Raw genomic sequence first — 20129 nt, forward strand, 5'->3', positions numbered from 1 at the left:
CCTTGAGTGATGACTTAACACAAACACCAGTCTCTGACTTAAAAATTAGATCACACCAAGGTAACTCCTCCCTTAGAACTGTAAAATTTTTTACAATTTTAAATTTATACTTCATTCCCTTTTACTAAACCCCTCTTTACTAAATTCAGAAGCACGCTAGAAAATCCTGAAACCAGGACCTGTCTATATGGCCAACTTTTTAGGAACTCCTTGTCAAACATAAATCAGTTGTGCAAATTCACCATAGTGACTACTTAGATGTTTCAAAGCATATAATATAATTAATCAAACTGAAAAGCATAACTATCCTATTGTAAAAATATCCCCATAAAGAACAATTTCTATTGCTGTCAAACCCCCTCAATATTTGATGAAGTAATTTTGCCCCATTCTTTCAAAAGACATTTTCTTTTATTATGTATTCTAAGACACTTTAACTAAAAACCCAAATCTGAATATTTCAATAAGGTTATTTTATTATTCAGTAGATTCATGGAAATTTTACTAGGATGACAGAGAAAATTCCACACCATTCTGTCTCCACTAATACAGGTACGAGGCTGCAGCTGGCAATATTACTAGGATTAGCATAGTATGATGAAATATTTAAAGGAAAATTTTTTCTAAAACCTAATAAATCAAATGACTGCCAAATGTCATTAAAGTGATGGTCTTTGACTTGAATATGCTTTTCATATTCAAATTTGAAAAGAAAGAGATGGAAGCCTGGAAAGGTTACTCGGTTTCAACTAATAACCTCGAGCCCTCTCCATTCACGTGCATAAAAAATGAAGTTGGCTCTATTGTCTAACCTCACTTCAGAAAAGCCCTTCTCTGCTTGCTGAAGACTAACATGGGAAAGAAAATATTTTAAGTGATATTATTTTTTCCTTAAAATGCATCGTGGTTGTCAGAATACCACATGCGCACACACATTTTATAATTCTGGTTCAAATGGAGCACCGTGCATAATTAAGTCTTTTTACATGCCTTGTAATTTGAAAAACTCAGAATTGTTATAACAAACATCTTATAAAATATTCCTGCCTCGGCACAAAAGAACTAAAGGAAAACAGCCACCGAGAGGCAAAATGGTTACCTCTACGTTGTGCAGAGAAGAGTTTAAAGTTGTTTATCACAGAACCCAATGAAGAGACAAATGAACTTATAAATAGCAGGGGAATCAAATTTATTTAACCGGTTATTTTATTAATAATATATTAAGTGTACAATCCCCATATAAAAACTTGCATTACTATAAGGACAAATTTAGGTTATCAGATAAGACTATATACAAAAATAGAATTCTAAATGAAAGTAGATTACAGCCAAAGAAACAAGCAAAAACATCAATACCAAACAAACCAAAAGAAAACCCATCATATTCAAATAAATTTAAAAGAGCTTTAAAATTCCTTACATGGCATCATCTCCTTTCTGGTCCAGTTTTTTATTGTTATTCCCCCTCGAGCCTCATTACCTCTATCCCATGTCCCTTAAATTCTCTAATATTATGTATAGAAGTTATTAGTTACCATTTCTTTGTTTTTTTTTTTTTTTTAAATATGTATTTATTTTTGGGATAGCACAAGCGGGGGAGGGGCAGACAGAGGGGGACAGAGGATCTGAAGCGGGCTCTGCGTTGACAGGCTGACAGGAGCGAGCCCGATGTGGGGCTCAAACTTAGGAATGGTGAGATTTGAATAACTTGAGCCGAAGTCGGACACTCAACCAACTGAGCCACCCAGGTGCCCCTTTTGTCTTTTTAAAAAAATGTTTACTTATTTTGAGAGAGAGAGAAGGAGACAGCAGGTGGGGGAGAGGCAAAGAGGGAGGGAGAGAAAGAGTCCCAAGCAGGCTCCATGCTGTCAGTGCGGAGCCTGATGCGCGGCTCGATTCCTTGAACCGTGAGATAGTGACCTGAGCCGAAATCAAGAGTTGGATGCTTAACAGATTGAGCCAGCCAGGCGCCCCATCTTTGTTCTTTTTATGCTACATAAATCAACTTAAAATAAATTAGATGGATGGATAAGTTCCAAATAGTATATATCCAGGGAAGCATGCTCTGTCTGAATAAAGAATTTTCTAAACATTATACCTTTTGGCTACCGGGGCTAGCCAATTTATTTTTCAACATTGGAACAATTCTGGTTGTGTTTTTGCCTCTGTGAATCAAAAGTTCAACTAGATTGTAAATAAGGATTTTGAAGATTAAGAAGTACATCAGCTGTCTGACTGACGGTTCAGTCAGACAACTTCGTGTCAGAAATGAACTCATACCCTCTCCCCTGATCTCATTCATCCTCCGATATTTCCCATCTCAGGTGACATCACCAGCCACCTGGCCACCCTACAGCCAGGAGACCTCGGAGCCACGGTTGCCATTTTCATTTTTCATACCCACCACATCCTGGAGATCACCCATCCCTATTCATACCACTTCCTGAACACAATGATTCATCAGATTATTGAAAGCTTGTGTTTCAACATTGTATCAGCTATTGGGGATAAAAAGACAAAACAGGATGTGGCTTCTCTTTTCATTTTTATCTCTAGAGAAATTTGTTTAGGTTCTCATCTGATCTGGGGGGAAGGACTCCCTCAACAGCTGCCTAGTATTAGCATGCAGTATAATGGAGTAACAAGGGAGAAATGAGAAGGGATCATGAAAGAGAACTGGCTGGCAGAACTGGACGCAGATGGACGGTACCAGCCTATAAACTCAGGGACTCAGGGACGCGAGCTACCCTGCTTATGACATCACTGCTGTTGGCATGCAGCACACGCTCAGAAACGAAGGGATCTACTCTCACGGCTAGAAGAGAGGCGAGGCACTCCTGCCCCTAATCCCTGGTCTGGAGTCTCAGCTGCTCTTCCTGTGGCTGAATTCTCTCCCTAAAAACAAATCAGGTATCACCCTTTCTGCTTGAAAGCCTGTTAACTTACACACTAGCCATTTTCTGGGACCAGTGGTGTGCTGTTTATATAGCTCAGGTTTTTTGCATCTGAAATCTTCTCCACCAGACAAAATTCTACTTATTTTATGTCCTGGGCCACACATGCTGTCCTTTTAGGATAGCATTTCTACTCTCCAAGGGTGAGCTGGTTCCTCCTCTGGGTCCTTACTACACTTCCTAGTCACGTTATACTTCATGGATTTTTTTTTTTTTTTTTTTTTTTTTTTTGCCTATCTGCTTCTCTGTAGACTGTGAGCTCCTGGAGGCCAGAGCCTTGTCTTATTAATCTTCTGCTATTTAATATCCTATCTGGCACATAGTAGGCTCTCAATAAATACTTAAAGATATGGAGTCAAGGGAGGCTGAATATTTTTTATATATTCAGAATATCTTGTATATTGCCAGTAAAAGGTGTAGCTGCATTTTTTTTTTTTTTAGGTTTTCTTTTTTAACAAATATTTATTGTGTCTCCCGTGTTTTGGTAAGTTGGTTATTACTAACTGTTGAAAAATATATAGAAATCTTGCTGTTTAAGGTTTCAGTTAAATAAGAGTATTTCAAAGACAGGTCAATATTGTGGAACTGAGATGGGAGGTTACTATTTTTTGAACTTTTCCGATTTTTCATAATAAAACAATGAAAAGTTCCACTAGGAGACTTGCAAGGGATAACCATACACTGATTCAAACAAGTCTTTGCAGTCAGATGCATCATAATGTCTGTTTAGGATCTCTAGAACAAGACAATTGTACTTCTGTAGGGTATTGGTAGCCTTCACATGTAGTAAGTTGGCCACACGGTATAGGCTTTAGGCTTTTCCTGTCTTCTATTCTGTATGTGTGAACGTTTGTTACTAAGTATGATGTTACTTTTGTCTTGTTCACCAAGTGCCCTATTTACATCTCTAGTTAGCAAGATGTTGACGTTAGCATATAAAAAAAAAAAAAGCATTTAAAAGTCGACGGTGGTGAACAGAAGTAAGAGAAGTCACTCAAGTAAGAACTTATTTTTACTTGCCTGTATAGATGGACACTCCATACTGTGTGATTGAATGATCTAGAAATGTGATGACAGCTTGTATTACTCGCAGAGAAAAAAAGTTAAAAGTTCTCATGATTTTGGCTCAATTCCACCATTGCTTCCTGACTGATGCTAATTCACTTTTTAGGCCATATTTTTCTACAGTATTTACTTAAGCTTTTATTGGCATGCTTAAATTTTTTATGTTTTACTTCAGAGGATCATGCTGAATTCTTCCTCTGGTTTCAAGCATCAGAGCAGTCACATTGGAGTTGAATTGTTAGGCTTCTAAAAACTAATTATACTTGACAGTCCTTAAACATCGTATCCCTTAACTGAGGATGGCCTATGATAAAAGTTTTCAACTTGTTTTAGTCCATTAGATTTAACTCTAACTCTGGTGAGATTACATGTGAGTTTTATTTCATTCTAAATTTCTACAGTGAATAAGCATTTCCGTAACTTTAAAAATTATAAAGTATAGAAAACAATTTGGCATATTCAAGTACTCAACGTCTAAAACAGATGTTACCATTTTGCTGTATCTGCTTCAAACTTTTTTTGTTATTACTGTTGAAGAAATGAAACATTTCAGTTAGATACAGGTAAAGCCCCTACCTCCTAGTTCCTTTCTTTCCTTTCTCATCCCCCCATAGGTAACCACTATTCTTAAGTTGGTATGTATCACTCCCAAACACGCTTTTATATTTTCTACCACATAGGGATATATCCATAAACGACACAGAGTATTGTTCTGTTTTTAGGCTTTATATCAGTGGTATCAGCCTCTATTAATCATTTTGCAACTTGTGTTTTTTTTTCACTGAATGCTATATATTTTTAGATTTATTCACGTTTATAATTAAAATCCAATTCCTATATATTAACTGTTCTATAGAATTCCATTTATATTGCATATATAATCTATTGTCCACTTATTTCTTTACTGATGAACAATCCAGGTGTCCACAGTTTTTTGCTATTACAAACAATGTTGCATTCCTTTATGTTTTCTTGTGTATGTGAATGATTCTCTTAGAAGAATTGCTAAGGGATAGATGTGAGAAATTCAAATTACTCCCCAAATGGTTACATGAATTTACATGGGTATTACATTTATCACTATAAAAATGTGTTACATACGTGTGTATGTGTGTATGTGTGTAAATAAATATAAACAAAGCCTACCTATAGGAGTAGGTAGAACTTGGTACTATATAGCAAACTGATAAGATATAAAATGGACATGGAAGGTTATAATCTATGTCTATGCCCTTTAAGAGAAAAATTTTAATTGGGGTGAGTTCTAAAAAAAGCTCACCATTGGTATTGACAGAGCCATAGGTAAACAGACTAGGAATGCACACTGATTAATAATGATTCTTACAACTTCCTTCTTCAGGCTGGGGGTGGGCAGAGTCATCTCAAAAAAAAAAAAAAAAAAAAAGTCCTCCCAAGGGAGCCTGGGGGGCTCAGTCAGTTAAGCAACCAACTCTTGGTTTCGGCTCAGGTCATGATCTCACGGTTTGTGAGTCTGAGCCCCACATTGGGCTCTGCACTGACAGTGTGGAGTCTACTTGGGATTTTCTCTCTCCCTCCCTCTCTGCCCCTGCTTGTGCTCTCTCTCTCTCTCTCTCTCTCTCTGAAAATAAATAAATAAACTTAAAAAAAAAAAGTCCTCTCAACTCACACTAGGCTCTAAAACTTCCCCTTATTAGGAATCATATCCATTCTTCATACATGTTTTGATTGAAAATATTTGGTTTCTTAAAAGCTCTTTGGGAGAAAGAAGAGTAAAGAGAAACTCAAACTGTCAAGACAATAATGTTTTTAACAAACAAAAGCAAAAAAAAAAACCCAGCTCTCATCAGTGGCAGTAACTTATCTTTTCTCATGTGTTCTGTGAAAGACCCATATTAAACAAATAATGTAAATACCGAAAACTTCAGTGATGGAGATCAAAATGGTGCTAGAGTTAAGAGGGCTTATTTTTAGAATACTGTCATGGTCTCCCTTATACACCATGAAAATTACTGCATCTATAATGGTCAGCAAATTACAGAAGCTTGTTACCACATGTTCTAAAGCAATGGTTGGAATATTTTTTCCTGTCCTAATACACCTGAGGGATATGACACATTTCCATCATTAACTGTGGCTTACTATGGCAATAAAGTGAAGGAAGGAGAGAATTTTAAAAATTACCCTCAATTTCAGGTGATTTTGATATGCTATTCCACTTTCACCATCATTGAAAACAGATGTTATAGTACAGTGGCTCTCAATTTTGGCTGCACATTAGTATCACCCGGGGAGCTTTAAACAAAATTCGGATTTAGCTGATCCGGATGGAGCCAGGCCCTGGCATTTAAAAATGCTCTCTAGGTGATCTGAGTGTGCAGTCACGGTGAGAAGTACCACTTTTCCCTAAAGTTGTTCTTAAACTCTTAGCATGCCCCAGAATGACCTGAAAGGCTCAATAACACACGGATTGCTGGGCCTCCGTCTCTGAATTTCTCATTCATGAGGTGTGGGGTGGGGTCCCAGAATTTGCATCCTCACAGTTTCTGAGGTGACGCTGATGCTGCTGGTCTGGGGACCACATTTTGAGAATCACTGCTCTAAACCAAGAAAGATTCAACGTATATTTTTGTTGTCCCTTTCTAAGATATTTACAAAAAAGCTTCTATGATATTCATATGAAACTGTTCTCTAGTTATTATTTAACATTTTAGTACAGACTTAGCTTACAAATTATTTCCTTTCTAGAAGGAGTCTATACTCATCATTAAACATAATCCAACAAGAGGGGCACCAGGTTAAACGCCTGACTCTTGATTTTGGCTCAGGTCATGATCATGGTTTGTGGGTTCGAGCCCATGTTGGCTCCGTGCTGATGGTGTGGGGGCCTGCTTGAGATTCTCTTTTTCCCTTTCTCTCTGCCTCTCCCCTGCTCACTCTCTCTCTTTCTCAAAATAAATAAATATACTTAAAAAAAAAATCCAACAATATAAATCCCAAAACTAAAATATAAAAGTTCCTTGTTTTCGGCAATTTTTTGCCAAAGGGGTTGGCAATTCCGTTTTGTATAATTTTTGCATCACAGGCCATATGGTCTCTGTTGCAAACACTCAACTCTGCTCTTCTAGAGTGAAAGCAGTATAGACAATAGGTAAATGATGGGTGTAGCTGTGTTTCAGTGAAACTTTATTTACAAAAACAGGTAGAGAGAGGGCTGGGATTGACACATTGGCCATAGTTTGCAGACCCCTGCCCTGACCATGTCCCAGAGATACTCACTGCTAATGGTGTTTGGATTATATATTTCTAGACATTTTCTTGGTTTACATAAACCTAAATGTTGTGTCTGTATGCTCATGTAAAAATGTGTACATATGTGTATATAAATATTCCTCTTTCTTGGCTTCTTTGTAATGGAATTTTCAGTGAGGTGTAATTTCTTCACCATTGGTTTGGCAAAGGTGTGATGTGAGGAAGCAGGAATTTTTATACGTTGTTATTGTAACCAGAAATGTTTGCATTAGCAAAAACTGAAAGAAGCCTAAGGCCCCATGGGACACTCAACCAACTGAGACACCTAGATGCCCTCACCTAAAGGTCCTTCAAAAGGGGCTTATTTAAATAAATATGGTATGGCTATGCATTGCAGTATTATGCATCTGTTAAAAGAAATGGAATATACTACTATGGAAAGACGTCCATAGTATATTAGTAAGAGATAATTAAGTTGCAAAACATAAAAAATAGTTTTGGGGGCGCCTGGGTGGCGCAGTCGGTTAGGCGTCCGACTTCAGCCAGGTCACGATCTCGCGGTCCGTGAGTTCGAGCCCCGCGTCGGGCTCTGGGCTGATGGCTCAGAGCCTGGAGCCTGTTTCCGATTCTGTGTCTCCCTCTCTCTCTGCCCCTCCCCCGTTCATGCTCTGTCTCTCTCTGTCCCAAAAATAAATAAACGTTGAAAAAAAAATTAAAAAAAAAATAGTTTCGGAAGAATCTACCGGCAGAGTAATTCAACATTTCTGGTTTCACCTAAAATATATTTTGAAACGTATTCTATCTAGCTGAAGCGTCCATATGTAAAACAGCGGGAGGGGCTTATTTTACACATTGACAGGATATCATGTTTGATTCTGAAATCGTTTAATAAGTTTTTTAAAGTTTACTCATGTATTTTGAGCACGGGTGCGTGTGCGGGGCAAGGGCAGACAGAGAAGGAGAGAGAGAGAGAATCCCAAGCAGGCTCTAAACTATCAGCTCAGAGTCTGACTCAGGGCTTGAGCCCATGAACCATGAGGTCATGACCTGAGCTGAAACCAAGAGTCAGACATTTAACTGACTAAGCCACCCAGGTGCCCCGACTTAATACTTTCTATTTTTATTCATTTTTAACTTTTTTTAACGTTTATTTTGAGACAGAGAGACATACACACACGAGCAGTGAGATCATAACCTGAGCCAAAGTTGGATGCTTAACCTAATGAGCCACCCAGGTGCCCCCTGATTTAATACTTTTTAATACATGAATTCTAAAAGTAGTGAGTTGCTTTATGCATTTTGCCTTTCAAATCTTTAAAGCATATTTTGCTGAACATCATTATTGCAGTCACCTGGGAATGCCAGCTCATATTGTTCAAGGGGACCTGGCTTCCAGGTGGAATTGCAATTTTGTCCAATTGAATATGGCAGTTTTTACAAAACTGCCATTAGTAGAAACAGAGAAAGAGAACGATGTAAACACGCAATCCACAGAAGAGTCCGTTGCTCTGTCAGAGTGTGACCTCCCATTCTTACCTGTGGGCGCACTTTAAGAAATCTGTGACTTGATGGCCATACATTTCGTAGTGAAAATGGAAAGCTGCGTTGCTTAAAAGATAAAACTAGAAACACTCTGAAAGGAGGATTGTTAATTCTTTTTTTTAGTGTCATGGCAGATGCAAATTTTTGGTTTTGATGTCTATTTTAAGGACCTAAAACAAGGCTTTTAATCAATGTATTATACATCAAATTGATACTGTTAACTTCTGATTATTCAAATTAATAAAATATTCATAGAGAAATGTCCAAAGTTTTACATTTCTCAGACTCCCCCCACCCCACTTAATTATCATGCCTAGAAGCTTTTTAGTAAAAGAATCAGTCGTCAGGCTGACGGAATCTGACAGGCCAGCAAGGCCCAATTACACTGGTGCTCTGTGGCCCTTTGATGTCCTGGAAACGAAGAGCGATAGGGGCAAATTGGGTAGCACATTATGTTAATGACTTGATTTAATCCAGCCACTAAACTTTATGTAGCCTGTTAAAAAAGATGCTAACACTAATTATGCCACTTTGGAAAGAAAAGGAGGGGACAAGCATTTCACTCTGACAAAGTGAAGCTCATAAATGTTGTAAATGAAATGAAACAAAATGAAGTAATCTATGATTAATTATACATCACAGACATAAAGAAAAGAGGAAGAACCAAGTAATATGTCTAAGTCCTGGGAAATCTGTTAGATTCCTGTTAAGGATCAACATTTCTAAGAAATAACTGTGAGCTGAGAGCTTCTGAAACATGCAAGGAGGAAACTGGGTGATCTTCAAGTGCTTATACAGTGTAGCAGGTAATTCAGATTCACAGTGTAATCGGCATAAATGATACTTATCTAGGATACTACTTTAGTCTCAATTCTGTGACATGAGAGGGTAGAGGCAATTGGTTAAAAAAATCTTATCAAATGGGGAGAACCAGAGTAGGGTTCTCTAATTACTTTTTAATTAGTCTCTGTGCCTCTCTTCTTTTAAAATTGAATTCAAGAGCGTAAACTCCCTAAGAGCAAGAGGATTATTTCTCTTATTCACTGCTATATTCTCATGGCCTAGAACAAAACTTGGAATGCAGGGGCGCCTGGGTGGCGCAGTCGGTTAAGCGTCCGACTTCAGCCAGGTCACGATCTCGCGGTCCGGGAGTTCGAGCCCCGCATCAGGCTCTGGGCTGATGGCTCAGAGCCTGGAGCCTGTTTCCGATTCTGTGTCTCCCTCTCTCTCTCTGCCCCTCCCCCGTTCATGCTCTGTCTCTCTCTGTCCCAAAAATAAATAAACGTTGAAAAAAAAAATTAAAAAAACAAAAACAAAAACAAAAAACTTGGAATGCAGCAAATAGTCCCCAAATATCTGTTTAATGAGTGAGTGATCTTCCCCCTCCCTTAAAAGCCCTTATTGGCCGCTCATAGAACTTTAGGATAGACTTCAGCCTCCTTGGGTGATACACGAGAGGCCTCAACGCTGAGGACATGTCTACCTTTTCAGCATATTCTCCTGGGGCCCTGTAGGTGTGCCATAGATGTAGTCCATCCTAAAACCATTCTGAATTTCCAGAACAAGTTATGCTCCACATTCTAATTTTTATGCTATCATTCCTCTGTCCTGAAATGACCCCTCTATGGCTCTCACTAACTCCTCATCACCTTCAACACTTGGCTCAAGCTTCACTGACTTCTGGAAGTCATCCTTGATGAGGGTCCCTCATGCTGTTGGGTACTTGCTTGAATGCTCCTATAGCAGCACCCTGTGCATTCCGTTCCCCTCGCTCCGACCACCTTACGTTGTGACTGTGTTTCCTTGCAGACTGTGACTTCTTTGAGGCCAGGGATTGCTTCTTTTCTGACACAGAGTAGATGCTAAGGAATATAGGATTGTTGTGATAATTAAAGGACATGTTATGCAGGATGTGCTTAGGTCAGAAGCACCATTCAAGTCGTCCTTTCCTTCTGATGAAAGCCATGTGTCACTGTCCTGAAAGTGCTACCTGAAGCAGTTCTTAAGGAAGATGTACAGGAAGAAATGTCTGATTCCAACATGCACGCTTACTGTGCTCGGTGTAATGAGAATACATTCTTCATAAAATGATGTGATAGTTCATTTTATCTGTCAACTTGACTGGACCACCAGCTATTCAGACATAGGTCAAACATTGTCTTAGGTGTGTCCTTGGAGTGTTTCTGGATAAGATTAACATCTGAGGTGGAAGATGGAGTAAAGCAGACTGCCCTCTCTAATGTGGGTGGGGCCTCCTCTAATCAATTGAAGACCTAAACAGAACAAAAAGGAGAACAAAAAGAGAGAACTCCTCTTGCCTGTTGGCCTTCACATGCAACGTTGGTCTTTTCCTGACTTTGAATGTGATAATGGAACACACTGACTCTTGTTGGGTCTCTGCTTGCCTGCTCTCCAGCTCGAATTTGTACCAGTGGCACTCCAACTTTTACGGTCTTCAGACCCAGACTGGAGCTACACCATTGCATTTCCTGGGTCTTTGCCTTGCTGAATGCAGATCCTGGGACTTCTCAGTCCCCACAGTCACGTGGCTCAATTCTTTATAATAAATCTTTCTATATGTAGACATTTATACATATATATCCTATTGGTTCTATTTCCCTGGAAAACCCTAATACAAATGGCTATCCACACAAGGGGCCCATTTTCCCTTTAATTCCCATTATCACAATTTTCTAATAGACAGCATAGAATTTCTATTCATCAGTTCGATAAACAATTTCAGGTTTGATAAAGCAAAAAAGCTAAATTTAATTGAACTAAATGCTTTATTAAAAGTGTCCAGGAAACCATACTCAAGATTTCTTCCTTGATTTATTGATTTTGAAGAAAAAAGACTCCATATATAAGGATGCATGGGTCAGGTGGTATTATAATTAATAACAATGGTAATAAAACTTTGGACAGATGAACTATTCTGTTTGCATTTGGGTTTGGTCTGCAAAGAGGTTAAGCTGAGAATTTTAAGAGTTGAAAGAAGTATTCCAATTCTTACCCAAAAAGTAGAAATTCTAAAAAAAGGTGTACAATTAATCATTTCAGGAAAATTAATGTAGATGAACAGAAAAAGCTAGAGCCTTTTTACTTTACTTACGCTTACTTTATAAAAATGGCCCCCCCCTTAAAATAAAAAATGCTCTGCTAAGTGGTATACTTCCCATGTAAATTAAAGTACAATTTTCTTTTCAAAATTTGAATTTACATACTACTTTTCAGCAATGTGCTACAAAACACGTAAACACTATACAAGATCTAACAGGGTTTAATTTTTTGGCAGAAATGAAATAACGTTAATAGTTTATCAGTGGACATATTTAGATATGAATAGTGTATGAATTCACATTTGCAAGCTATTATAGTTTTGAATGCAATATCACATTTTGAATTCTTAAAGTTGAGATGTGATTTAACATACCTTTGTACAATGGTTCTGAAAAGGAGTCAGGGAAGTCGACTGGTTTTATCAATTAACTATTAAAGCTACTATTGTTAGGTATTGTTAACATGTAAGCCAAACTAACTCTAGAAGTTATCACCCATCACATTATGAAACTACATATAAATTTATTTTGTACTAGACGATTGTATGGGTAAGACTGTGAAAATACATTAGCATTTTCCCAGAAATATTTTTGCCCGAAGATTTTCATACATGAAGACTGATACACTATGAATGAAGACAACTTTATTTTACAATTTTCTAGCTGGCATCAAGTTACTGACCTGTTTGATATTCTCGGAGACAGGACCAGGAATAATACATTCATCACTGTCAGACGCTGATCTCTCTTCCTCATCTATTAAAAAATAAAACTCAATAGTTTAAGTCTATTAAAGCAAATATACCTTGTAAAATGGACAGAAATAAGCATATGTCATAAGGACAACCTTAAAAGAACAATATGATAATTATGTCTAGACCTTTTTTAACAGCAAAGATACTTTTACATTTTATTTCATTTATTTTAAATGTTTATTTATTTTGAGAGAGAGAGAGAGAGCAAGGCAAGGGAGGGGCAGAGGGAGAGGGAGAGAGAGAGAATCTCAAGCAGGCTCTGTGCTCTCCATGCAGAAACTGACATGGGGCTTGATCTCATGAGCTGTCAGATCACAACCTGAGCCGAAATCAAGAGTAAGACACTTAACCGACTGAGTCACCTAGGCGCCCCTAAATTATATTTTAGGAAAGAGAAAAAAAAACAAAAACAACTGAAAATTCCAAGTTCAGTTTTAGTAGAAACAAAGATAATAAAAATATAGCTTGTTGTGAAATTGAAAAATAATCTTTAAAAAGATTTTTTAAAATATTTGTTTATTTTTGAGAGACAGAGAGACAGAGCATGAGCGGGAGAGGGGCAGACAGAGAGGGAGACACAGAATCCGAAGCAGGCTCCAGGCTCTGAGCTGTCAGCCCAGAGCCCGACGCGGGGCTCGAACTCACGAGCTGTGAGATCATCACCTGAGACGAAGTCAGACGCTCAACTGACTGGGCCACCCAGGTGCCCCTAAAAATAATCTTTTTAAAGAGAACAGGGTAATAGGTGTTTTCTAACAGCCTAACCAATTATACTGTGCACAAAATCAAGTTACTCTTAGTATTTAAAAGCATCTTTAAAATTTTTTGCAGTTTTATTGTGGCACAATTGACATGCAATAAACTGTACATATTTAAAATGCAAAATTTGATATTTTGACATATACATAATTCTGTGAAATCATCACCACAATTAAGATCCTGAATATATCCATCACTCCATAAGTTTCCTCGTGCCCCCGATAATCTACTCCTATTTTGCATCTCTCTGTTCCTATTTGCCCTTCCCCAGGGAGCGACTTCAATGCTTTGTCACTATAGTTGCCTGTTCCAGATATTCATAGAAATTAAATACTGTCATGAGTTGTCTTTTTTGTCTGACTTCTTAGTTTTAATTTTTAAAAAGTTAATTTCTCTAGAATAATCCAGATGATAGTATAACACCCACAGAGAATATGAAATTATTTAAAATATAAACTGGACACGTGGTCAGCAGTTATACTTGGATGCTAGTGGGGCACTCCAAGCTGAAATAAGGTGTGCAGTCGTTCCCCCGACCGTAGCTGACGAGACTGAACTCTGTCCCGTCATTTCTGTCAGGAGATAGGTATCATGAGGTAGATCCACTGTTAAATGAAGATGCCCTGTAGGCATACTCTTTAAAAAAAAATTTTTTTTTTATGTTTATTTATTTTTGAGAGAGAAAGAGAGAGAGCACGAGTGGGGAGAGGGGCAGAGAGAGAGGGAGACACAGAAACTGAAGCAGGCTCCAGGCTCTGAGCTGTCAGCACAGAACCTGACGCGGGGCTCGAACCCACGAACCGTGAAACCATGAACTGAGCCGAACTGACTGAGCCACCCAGGCGCCCCAAAGGCATACTCTTAACAGATTAAATAAAGCAAAGAAGGAAATAATGTTAACTTAAAAAAAGGAAAAAAAAATCACCTTCTGGTTCTAGTTCCTCAGTTATTTCTGTTTCATCTTCTGAAGAAGACAAACTTCGGTCTGCAAGCTGACCCTCAGAGAGACAAGACACATCATCATCTCTTCCTTCTATTTTCTCAGTATTCTCTTTTACCTTCGTTACACTGCTTCCTTGAGAAACCTGAAGAAATGAAAGCACACTGATACACTGTTGCTTAGATCACATGTATACATACTTGTTGAAGCACTGGATTAATAAAGCATGCAAGCTTGAGACTTAAATATATAGACAAGCATTACACATAAGTGATTCGTTAGAAAACAATCACCGAAATTGTACAAATGATAATATGCAGATACATGAAAACGTTATTATAAACCAAGAATGAAAAATGCATTAACATCAAAATGACTTTTACAGATTACTCTAATTCATATATCTATTTACTACCTGCTAATAACAGCATAATTGTAGCTGTTACAACCTTTGTCATATTTTTGGTCCTTCTATTCCCAGGAAGTTGTACACAAAAATAGGATAATGCTATGATTTCTTGATCCATGTTAATACAAAGTCTTTTAAGAACCAAATAAACCTTTTGAAAGAATTTTAATGCAAATACATACCTCAGGAATATGTGAAAGAGTTGGCATATTAATTTCTATTTCTGGTGTATGCTCCACTTCTGATGAAATTTCCTTCCCATCTTCAGGAGAAGTAGTTATCTCCTTTTATTGATGTAAAAACATGCATGTATGTTATTTTGTATTTATTACTAAATCTCACATCATCCTGACACACACACACACACACACACACACACACACACACACACACACACGTATATACATATATATGTGAGTAAATATTGTAGTTACCCATCTGTCCCTAAATTTAGTTAATGTATTTCAGTACAATGGTTGCTATTCATCATGGTATATACACAATTTAAGAATGGCAAGTGTAGTTCACTGAAGGACTGTTTATAACTGAAAGCAATGCAAATGTCCAACAGTAGAGGGCTACTTAAGTAAAATACGGTACATCCAAATACCTGAGTTCTTTGTAACCATGAGAAAAATAATAATGTAGATCATTATTAGTACTTACTGACACTGTCACTGCCACTGACATTGTACAAGTGTACTGACACTGACATAGTGGTACTTACTAACACTGAAGAGAGTACGCAATACAGTGTTGGGTAGAAAAGCTAGCTACGGAACAATACATATAGTTGTATACGCTTTTGTTAAAACACAAACAAGCCAACAATGTGGATATTCCCATGGGAATAAGTGTGGAAGAAAATTCACCAAAATTCTATCTCTGACATATAGATTTGGGGAAATTTAATTTTATTTTTAATGTTTTTAAATTTTCCTTTGTATTTTTTAATATTTCTATAATGATTATACATTACTCATGTAATTAAAAAACTGCATGTACTAGGATAGATAATGTACTTTCTATGATCAACATTCTTTTTTAACTTATCAAAAATCAATTTATAATCAATCATTTTCCAGGATTTATAAACTGATGTGTATTTTTAAAATACAGCTTATCATTTTTGCTATTTTAAAAGTAAACATGTCCAATATAGAATATATGAAAGATAGGGGTGCCTGGGTGGCTCAGTCAGTTAAGCATCTGACTTTGGCTTGAGGTCATGATCTCATGGTTCATGGGTATGAGCCCCGTGTCGGCCTCTGTGCTGACAGCTCAGAGCCTTGAGCCTGCTTCAGATTCTGTGTCTCCCTCTCTCTCTGACCCTCCCCTGCTCATGCTCTGTCTCTCTCTGTCTCTCAAAAATGAATAAACATTAAAAAATATTCAATAAAAGAAAATGTGAAAGATAAACAAGAAAACAAAAGAAATTAATACAAATCCATATTTTCATTACCCAATGATAATATCTGTTAATAATAGATTTCTTTTTATTTTTTACCTTTTTCTTTATGGTTAATTTTTAATGCAAATAAAGAAATCTCTTGGTTACATAGTAGTAATTGTATTATAAATACAATATATCCTATTACATTTAAAAAACCCTTAATACCACAACATAAAATTTGCTCTTGGTATGAAACTTTGGGTAAACATAATTTTTAATAAAACATAATATTAAAATAAATGAATGTATCATAATTTAATGAACCACTTTACTAGTGTTGGACGTATAACTGGTTCACCATTTTTAGCTGTTGTGATGAACGCTGCAACAAACATCTCTATGCACATCTTTTTTATATTTATGATCATTTATGTAGGAATCAGGCTACCTGTGTTCGAATCCCAGATCTAATACTTTGACCTTGAGCAAGTTACTTAAGCTCTGTAAACATTACCTTCCCAATCTTTAAAAGGGAATAATTCTAGTATGATCCTAAGGTTGTTGTGAGAATTAAATGAGTTCAGTGGCCATAAAGCATTTAGCTCAGTGTCTGACACATAATAAGCACTCAGTAAGTATTAGCTATTAAATACTGCCTGACTAGTAATTATTGAATTCATTTATTTAGCACATATATATGAAATGCACTGTATATGCCAGGTATTTTTTAAAGCTCTGGGTGGTGGCTGTGTAGCTATTCACTGAGCTGTGTGCTTAAGATTCATGTCCTTTACCTATGTGAGAGGTATGTCAATTACAAATAAGTTATTATTTTTTTAAAGTCCAAAAGACATGATGATGGTAACTCGAGTGGTGAGAGTAGAGATGACTGACTACGGGATATGTTTTAGAAGTATAGCTGACAGGTTTTGTGGATGAAGTGGATGTGGGATGTGAAAGAGGAAATGCCAAAGGGATGACTTTGAGATTTCAAGACTGTGCAACTGCTGAACGGTCAGTCATTTATGAGAATGGGAAACAATGAAAGAAACATTTTGGAAGAGGGTTGGTGAGATGACATCTGGGTTTTGACATGTGAAGTTTAGGTTTCTACTAGACGTCCAATGCATATGAAATAAGCAGGAAGAAAATAAATCTGGAATTGGGCAAGCGAGATCAAGAGTGAAAATACAAATATGGGAGTATCAGCATCTAGATGTTGTTCCAAACTGTGAGATTGGTGGTGAGTGGGTGGCTCAGTCAGTTAAGCATCTGGCTCTTGGTTTCAGCTCAGGTCATGACCTTGTGGTTCATGGAACAGCGTGGAGCCTGCTTAAGATTCTCTCTCTTCCTTTCTCTTTGCCCCTCGCCTATGCTTTCTCTCTCTCAAAATAAATAAATAAATATTAAAAAAAAAAAAACCCAAACTATGAGACTGGATAAGACCTCTCAATGTAGATACAGACTGAGCAGACGTCTAGGTCTGCAGTTTAAATGTTGAGGCACCTCAATCTTGAGAGATTTGGTCCAAGGGAGTGAGAAAAATAACTGGTAAAGTTGGAGGGCAAGAAAGGCACAGTGTTCCAGAGGCCAAGCGAAGAGGAAGCGAGTATTCCACTGTGTCAGATGTTATGGGGAGATAAAGATGGGACTCAGAATTGACTATTGGCTGTGGCAAAGTCAAAGTCATCATGACCTCAGCACGGGTGGTTGAAATGAGGATGAATTAGCCTAGAGTGAGTTCAAGAAACAGTGTGAAGAAAGGATGACAGAATTAAGACAACTTTTTGAAGAGATTTTTTTTCCCCATAAATGAGGACAGAGGATTAAAGCAGTAGCTGGAGACATAGATGGAGCCAAAGGAGGGTTTAGATCAAAGAGTAAGAAGAATTAACATTTCTAAACCGTGCCAAATTATTAAGCTAACATTTAAAGGAAAAAGAAGCATTTTATTCACTGGTTTCCTTTGAAATCAGGTAGAGTATATTATAACTATATCATGTATTTCAAATACTTATTATGGGAGAAAAAAATTAGTATTTTCAGTGTTTACTACTTACAGAACTCTGATGTGGGGTGATATCCACAAAAGATACTTTCTTATCTACAGGTGTTAAACGCTGTCTTGGTTTAGGTGTTGGTGCCTGAGATAAATCAATACATTAAAGTGAGTATGATAAACATACACTTACATAAGACTTTAGCTATTTTTTTCTTTCTTTCTTTTTAAACGATTTCTTTAGTGCTAGAGTCACAGTTACTCACAACTATTGTGCTAATAGAGGATGTTGGAGGTAGTTTTTGAACAACTTTTGACTCTTCTTTGTGTATAAAATTTCCTAAGTCTTCAGTTATAGATCCACTTGGTGGAAGGTAAGCAAATTTCCATTTCAATATAACATGGATGGTTCCTGCAGGATGCTTTTTATGATCTGTTAACTCAAATATTCCTGTCAAGTTATGAAAAAAATTTTAATTAATGCTAGAGTGAAATTTTGTTACCATAAGAATTAAAGAAGAACAAAGAGAACTACCCACGACTTTAAAAATAACTTTGGTTTTTACTCACACCTCAAATGGCTTAGAGAATAAAGACAAAATAATCTATGATAGGTTCATCTCTCAAGCAGACTGCTTTCAGAAGTTAAGGTCTCAGTGATAATACTGACTCCTAGATGAGAAAATTAACTTATAAATATTTTAATTCAATGAAATTAAATTTGGAGATTATTCAGAGTTCTTAGCCTTCTGCTAAGATATTATCTAGGTGATAGTTCAAAAATCAACCTTCATCTTGACTTGAATATTCTTGCAAAAGACTTGTCTCTATAGAAAAATATATTAGAACTTCACAAATTCAAGTAATTTATATATCAAAGGAAGACTTCATATTACCATATAATTTTATGATAACTTTTTTTAATTTTATGATAATTTTTATCATAATTTAAAATATATTTTACTGGGATTTGTTAAATTATTCCAAATTAATAGCAACACAGCAAACAAATGTCCATAAAATAAACAAACCATCTAAAATAGTAATTTTAAAAAGTATCACCTAGCTGTAACTGTAATATAGAGTCACAAATTTTAGTCATACTGAAAAATCTTGGACTTGAAAAAAACAGAACTATATTTCAAGTATAACTTTTTTCAGGGGTATCCTTCCTTTACTTACTAGAGTCTGTTCTGACTCAAGGGTTTCACACATCTTTTAATGGCTGGCTGGGAAAGAAAAAACAAAACAACTCTAGACCTTAGAACCAAAGAATAAAGATGATAGATGGAATAGAAGGAGACGATAAACTTCTATTACAGACACAGGTGGGACTTCTAGAATGACCGAATGAAGAGCTCAGTAAATCCTTTCCACAAAAAGAAAGAAATAATAAAACTGGACCATTTAATGGCTCTGGAAATTAAACAAAGGTGTACAACAAATTGAGAAGCATTTATTTAAGAGAATCTACAGAAACTCAGTAACAACAGTAAGAGTCAGAACAGACTCTAGTAACCTACTTCCCTGGCTGAACACGAGACTTGTAGACTGCCTGAAGTTTGAAAACCCCTTACCTAACCCATTCCTTAACTCATAGACAAAAGGTGGGAAGCCAACCAGCTCAAAGTGTTTAAGTGCAACCTTTCGCCAATCAATGACTGACCACTAAACTATGCTGACTCAAACTTAAAATTAAACAAACAAAAAAACCTTACCAGAGACATCAGTGGGTACAATGAGGGAAAGATACAGATTTAGTTCAGGCAAGTCACCAAACAAAAACAGCAAGAGAACCACCCTGTGGAGTAGGGGAGGGCTGAAATCTAGAGTTGCTATAATATAGTATCCTAAATGTCCAATTTTAAAGAACAACAAAAAATCATGGCACCTATGGAGAAGCACGAGTGTATGCTGCAAATATAGGAAAAAAGCCATCAATAGACACATTCTGAGAGTGTCTAGATGTTACACTTAGCAGACAGAAACTTCAGAACAGCTGTTATAAATATGTTCAAATAAC

General features: G+C 36.9%; 1 protein-coding gene across 4 annotated transcripts in view; it reads right to left on the reverse strand.

Annotated features, from left to right (window-relative positions):
• Positions 1 to 20129, reverse strand: part of RPGRIP1L (RPGRIP1 like) — a 93165-nt gene that overhangs the window by 18379 nt on the left and 54657 nt on the right. For all 4 annotated transcript variants that reach the window (XM_040498029.1, XM_040498030.1, XM_040498027.1 and 1 more), the window contains 5 exons: positions 18373 to 18557; positions 18168 to 18251; positions 14897 to 14998; positions 14291 to 14450; positions 12534 to 12607 (listed from right to left, as the gene is read on the reverse strand). In XM_040498029.1, the coding sequence (XP_040353963.1) occupies positions 12534 to 12607; positions 14291 to 14450; positions 14897 to 14998; positions 18168 to 18251; positions 18373 to 18557 (605 nt within the window). The remainder of the gene's footprint in view (positions 1 to 12533; positions 12608 to 14290; positions 14451 to 14896; positions 14999 to 18167; positions 18252 to 18372; positions 18558 to 20129) is intronic.

The sequence above is a fragment of the Herpailurus yagouaroundi genome, unplaced genomic scaffold (genome assembly GCF_014898765.1).
Source record: "Herpailurus yagouaroundi ecotype Mexico unplaced genomic scaffold, PumYag 190, whole genome shotgun sequence".
NCBI classification, from domain to species: Eukaryota; Metazoa; Chordata; class Mammalia; order Carnivora; family Felidae; genus Herpailurus; species Herpailurus yagouaroundi.